This window comes from Alosa alosa, chromosome 22 (assembly GCF_017589495.1).
Source record: "Alosa alosa isolate M-15738 ecotype Scorff River chromosome 22, AALO_Geno_1.1, whole genome shotgun sequence".
In the NCBI taxonomy this organism is placed as follows: domain Eukaryota; kingdom Metazoa; phylum Chordata; class Actinopteri; order Clupeiformes; family Clupeidae; genus Alosa; species Alosa alosa.
Genome location: NC_063210.1, coordinates 26,317,594 through 26,323,947, shown reverse-complemented (window position 1 = coordinate 26,323,947; position 6,354 = coordinate 26,317,594). Strand labels below are relative to the sequence as shown.

The window sequence follows — 6,354 nt, the reverse complement described above, 5'->3', positions numbered from 1 at the left end:
GCAGAGTGTGTGTGTGTGTGTGTGTGTGTGTGTGTGTGTGTGTGGATTTGGAAGCATCGTCTGACAATATCTCCAGTGATTGATCCTTCCCTAGATCCGGGAAGGGAAGGGCTTCTGCAGTCCAGTTTGGCTTGCAGTAGGTCCCACCAGTGTGGAGGTTCTTTCTAGTCGATTAAAAGAAAAGGAGCCTTTGTGTTGGGTCTAAGATTTGGAGACTTCTCTGTCTCCATTAGATCCATATCAGCATTTCACTCTTTGTGCAGTAGGGGGCATCAGTGTACCCTTGCACACACACACACACACACACACACGCAAAACAGCATTTTCAAAAATCAGCGTTTATTGTATACAACGTTAAAGTGTGCAGTCTCGTGTTAGAGCCATCTTCAGAATCGTCCATCTGGACAGCTGTGAGGACCATGACGTGAGCGTACCTGTAGGGCCCAGCCTTCAGGGTCCGATTAGCGAAGCCCAGTAGCTGCTAACTGACCCGTGTGTGTGTGTGTGTGTGTGTTATGATCAGTTGTGTTAAAGGGTTCAAAGTGCTGTGGTGTTGTGTGTGTGTGTGTGTGTGTGTGTGTGTGTCATGTTGCTGTTTCTTCATAGCTTCTGTTCCACTAAAAGTGCCTGTTTTGTGTGCCAGGTAGTCTGATTGATTGTTTACTTTTTTGTTTGTTTGTTCCTGTTTTTGTTTTCATGGTGTCTGGTTGTGGCCATCAGGGTTGGTGAGGTTCATCATGCTGTCTCCTGTATGAGTCAGCATTCTTAAAGGCAAAATGCGTCAGGTGATGTGTGTTTTCTCTGTGAAGAGAGAGCTTTTTGAAAACGAGTTGAGGACCTTTCTGTGTAGAGGGGAACCCTGTCAGGCTACTGCTGATTGGTTCGCTGTCTCCGCAGCCCAGCGCTGATTGGTTCTGGACAGGGTGGAAGTGTTGATGGTTCACACCTTTGGGGATCAGGTGTGAAAGTGGAACCACATCCTTCACAGAGACAGGCGGAAATGAAAAAGAAATGGAATCAATACATTTTTCTATGTATCAAATTGAATGTGTGTTGTCTTTTTTCTGTAGTCGTTCGGTTTGATGCTGGTGACTGAAAATGTGTAATCCTATACATTATAAAAGCCAGGTCTGGACTAAGAGATGTGTAATCTTATACATAAAATACAGGTCTGGACTGAGAGATGTATGTAGATGCTGTCTTATTCGTTCCTTGAAGACAATGTTTTTTTATTTATATATATATATATATATATATATATATATATATATATATATATATATATATACATACATACATACATACATACACACACACACACACACACACACACACACACACACACACATAAAACAGCATTTTCAAAATCAGCGTTTATTGTATACAACGTTAAAGTGTGCAGTCTCGATGTTAGAGCCATCTTCAGAATCGTCCATCTGGACAGCTAGCCAGAGGACCATGACGTGAGCGGCACCTGTAGGGGTCCAGGCCTTCAGGGTCCGATTAGCTGGCCCAGTAGCTGCTAACTGACCCGTGTGTGTGTGTGTGTGTATTTATGATCAGTTGTGTTAAAGGGTTCAAAGTGCTGTGGTGTTGTGTGTGTGTGTGTGTGTGTTTCATGTTGCTGTTTCTTCATAGCTTCTGTTCCACTAAAAGTGCCTGTTTTGTGTGCCAGGTAGTCTGATTGATTGTTTACTTTTTTGTTTGTTTTGTTTGTTTGTTCCTGTTTTTGTTTTCATGGTGTCTGGTTGTGGCCATCAGGGTTGGTGAGGTTCATCATGCTGTCTCCTGTATGAGTCAGCATTCTTAAAGGCAAAATGCGTCAGGTGATGTGTGTTTTCTCTGTGAAGAGAGAGCTTTTTGAAAACGAGTTGAGGACCTTTCTGTGTAGAGGGGAACCCTGTCAGGCTACTGCTGATTGGTTCGCTGTCTCCGCAGCCCAGCGCTGATTGGTTCTGGACAGGGTGGAAGTGTTGATGGTTCACACCTTTGGGGATCAGGTGTGAAAGTGGAACCACATCCTTCACAGAGACAGGCGGAAATGAAAAAGAAATGGAATCAATACATTTTTCTATGTATCAAATTGAATGTGTGTTGTCTTTTTTCTGTAGTCGTCAGGTTTGATGCTGGTGACTGAAAATGTGTAATCCTATACATTGTAAAAAGCCAGGTCTGAAATGCAGGATTATATATCTGGACTAAGAGATGTGTAATCTTATACATAAAATACAGGTCTGGACTGAGAGATGTATGTAGATGCTGTCTTATTAAGTTCCTTGAAGACAATGTTTTTTATTTATATATATATATATATATATATATATATATATATATATATATATATATATATACATATACACACACACACACACATACATACCCTTTTAATCCACACATTTTTTCTTAACTGGTGGGGCGGGACCCAAAAGTGGGTCGCGTAACCATTCTGGGTGGGTCGCGGAGGTTGTGGTTAAAAACAAGCAAAAACAAAATAACTTAAAATGCTACCTCAGATCTAATGTTGGACCTTTATTTTAATAGACATTTTTATGTCAGTCATTGCCATGTACATAGACAATATTTATGTGACTGGTTATGTTAGACATAATTTTAGTGGTGACAAGTAGGTTATGACCCTTATAATATTTGAAGTAGGATATGGTTTCAATTAAATTGAGACAAAACCGAAACCCCAGTGTGCGGTGTTCACTGAATTGCTGCCTGGAGAAAATGCAACATGGAAACAAAGCACCCCTGTCAAAGACAAACCTATTGAGTACTTTGAAGGGGGACCTCAGGAGTTGAAGACTTCACAAATGTAATGCCAAACACCAGCATGTTCCAAACAAGTAAACCTACAGGCACTTCACGTGTCTCATGGAGCTCACCGTATCTGTTGGCTTGATCAGTAAAAAAATATATGGGTCGCGACTTAATGAACATGGGAAACTGTGGGTCCCAAAGCAAAACCAGTTAAGAATCACTGCTTTAATCTACTTTAAATTCTTTACATGTCAGTTTTAGTGTTCAGAATTATTATCTGTTTTGTTGTCTCATTTATTGAATGAGGGGAAAAACGATTTATTAAATGAGGGAAATTTACATAATGAAGACGATTTATTAAATCAGGGAACGGGGCAATAGTTCAAATTTGTTTATTACCTAAAAGTTAGATGTGATTATGCAAGCCAGGCTGGCGCAGATGCTAGCAGCGCTTGCTCTGTTTGGCCGCGTAGAGGAAATGACGCGCCCCGCTGAAGCATGATACGGAGCCTACACGCGCAGCTTGATCAGATTGGGCTGAGGCACACGGACGGGATGCTCCTCTCGCGGTGAACTGAGTGCGACTCTAATCTACACGGCACAGACGGGAGCTGCGAAACGCACGGGGCGCTTTACATGTCCTGAGAGCACAACCAACAATCACACACCACTTAAGTAGCATTCGTGTATTTGGTCAGAACGCACTCGCATCGCAACCATGGCTTTAGACGCGACGATGATTCTGCCGGCTATCTTTTTCACAGTTGTCGCCGTTATCATCGGATCAATTTTGTTCAAGAAGAAACCCGTAAAAGAGGCACCGAAGAATAAGCACCATGAGCATGAGGAGGCTCCCGCTCGCTCCGTTGAAGTCCACCACGCGACTCCATCTGAACCACTGGAGATTCCTGTTTTGGTGAACCACCCGATTTTTGGGACCACGGTATCCGCAGAAGCCGAAAAAAAAGCCGTGAAGAAGGTTGAGGAGCCCGTGGCCGCTCCCCCCGTAGTGGAGGACGTTGGAGTGGTCGAGCAGCCTGCTGTTGTCGAGGCTGTAGTCGAAGCCGTACAGGTGAGTGCGCCACGCCACACGCCCTGGATGTCGAAGTTTACATTCTAATAACGGTGAACTTTTAATTATCAAGGCTGTCACGCGAACTAGCCTGTGTGGTTAACCAGTTCACGGAAGCACACATGTTTGGTAAACCGTAGATAAGTGGTTTAACGACGGCGGGGGTTTAAACCTGCACGCTCTCGATACATTGTTGTTGCCGCACAACTCCGCGTTTAACGCATGCATCCGAGTGACGATCTCACCGTTGCCCTTGCTTTTGGAAGTTTAAGGTGTTCTCCTCAAGTCGTCTTTGGACATTTTTAATCATGATGCATTCATCGTGATTGACCGTGAACAACCCACAGTCATTTCAAAGTATTGTGGATCATGTTCCCTAGAATGCATCATCCAGTTTATACCCCCTCCATTAAGATGGCACTCTCTGCTGGTTGGCAGTTAGCCTATATTATTGCGCCGTCGGCTTTGAGGAAGTCTAGTGGCTTAAATACTAAAGCCAGTTCACAGGTCATCGCCCCGCATGATGTTGAGCGACTCGAGGGCCGCTCGTGGGCAAATGTGTGCACTAAGCAAGTAGGCTAAACCAAGCTGGCCACCGATACCCAGCTGTGAGCGATACATGACTTACCGCCGCGACTCTGTCAAAGCGGAGCGCGCGGTTCGGCGTTTTTGACCTTTACTTTTTGCGCATTTAATACGGGGCCTCCAAAATAGTGGGATGTCCAAGTTAGAATATGCCCACGGGGGCGGTAACCGGAGCCGCGCCATACCAGCGGTCAATACATTGGAGAGAGACCGTCTATATTTGGGCCCGTGCTTACACGCGCTATATTTGCATGTGCAGAACATGTAGCCTACACCGTGTGACGAGGCTCAAGTGGTGCCAGAGCATTCGGATCGTGTGTGTGTGTGTGTGCGCGCGTGCGGGCCAGTGCCATAGAGCTAGGGAGAGAGCGGGAGAAAGGGAACAAGGAGACAGAAGAACAGAAATATGGAAGAGAGGGGGGGGTGGGGAGGACAGGTGTGTGTGATGTCTTGGCCAACTGCACGCAGGCTCATGAGAAGCGTTTGGCCTCAGCACTCAAGGGTGCAGGCCTGTGGGCAGCTATGTGGATACGCACACTAGCTTATTCTTCTCCCGACACATGGACATGCCAGTTGGCTGAGCCGTTTGGGGTGTGTGTGTGTTTGTTTGGTACTGTGGTTAGAGCCAGAAGTGTTCTGTTTCCCAGACAAATCGGCTCTATTGTGGCAAGTGTGTGTGCGTGTGTGCGTGCCTAACGGATCACTTAGCCCAGGCAATGAGGTGGTGAGCAGACTGTACTGTAACCTGCAGAATAAACAGCACTGCCCCCCCTCTCTTTGTCTCTCTCTCTTTCTTTCTTTCTTTCTTTCTTTCTTTCTTTCTCTGTCTCTCTCTCTCTCTCTCTCTGCCTCTCTCTCTATCCCTCTCTCTTTCTCTCAGTCTCTCTCTGCCATTCCTCTTTTCTTTCGCCCTACTCTTCCTTCATCACTCTTTCTCTCGGTCTGGCTCACAGAGTGCCTGTTGTTCTTCTGTGTTATTATGGAGAAAGAAAACACACACGCATCGCACGCACGCGACACACACACACACACACACACACACAATATACTCACATGTGCATATACATGAGACCTGCACTGACACAAGCATGTGTCTCTAAGCTCCGTGTGTGTGTGTCTGTGTGTGTGTGAGTGATGGCTGGTTCCTGCTTTCCTGTATGTGTTTAAGTACACATTTCTTTCTTTCTTTCTTTCTTTCTTTCTCCCTCGTTCTCTCTCTTTCTCCCTCTCTCTTTCTCTCTCTCCCTCTCGCTCTCTGGGTCTTGGGAATGTGTGTGCTTGCTGCCACGCCCCCTTCCCTTGTGCACTCACACACACACACACACACACGCACACACACCAGGCTCCAGACACATACACACCAGATTGCATACGTGTCCACACACACTGCTGTGTGATTTTATGCAAGAGTACAGTCCCGTGTGTGTGTATGTGTGTCCTATAGGACTGCATATGTGTCGGAGTCAGAGCTAGTGAGCGGAGCGCGAACGAGCGAGGAGCGGAGCGGACGGAATTTTATTGGAGCGCGGAGCTTTTTTATTCAGAGGCCGGAGCGGCCGCTCTGTCCCGCTCCATTTTCGCTCCGATACCGCTCACGCCACGAGAGTGAGGCATGCCCAAATCCATCTTGACCTCACGTCTGCATAATGTAACCAAGACCGCTGCATTTCAATACAAACATATTGACCAGAACTGTAACGTATTAAGCATAGCCAGAGCTTTGTTCAAGAGAAGCTTTTATAGGCTAGCATTCAGAATCAGGAGAAGATGACGAGAACAGCGCACACTAGGCATGTCAAACACACACACACACTCTACATACAGGGGTGGACGCAGCCCCCCCACACAAAAAGGATCACACACGAGGAAGACCTAAAAGGGTAACACGCTACACTAAAACACGGACATTAAAACAGTAAATAAAGGCATTAACA

The 6,354-nt window shown here is 45.8% G+C and overlaps 1 protein-coding gene across 1 annotated transcript in view; it reads left to right on the top strand.

The window, feature by feature from the left end:
• The first annotated feature begins 3,274 nt into the window (after positions 1 to 3,274).
• si:ch73-366l1.5 (FILIA-N KH-like domain-containing protein) overlaps positions 3,275 to 6,354 on the top strand; it is a 32,223-nt gene continuing 29,143 nt past the window's right edge. Inside the window, exon 1 of the mRNA XM_048232768.1 lies at positions 3,275 to 3,835. Coding sequence (XP_048088725.1) covers positions 3,482 to 3,835 — 354 coding nt within the window. The 5' untranslated portion in view covers positions 3,275 to 3,481. The remainder of the gene's footprint in view (positions 3,836 to 6,354) is intronic.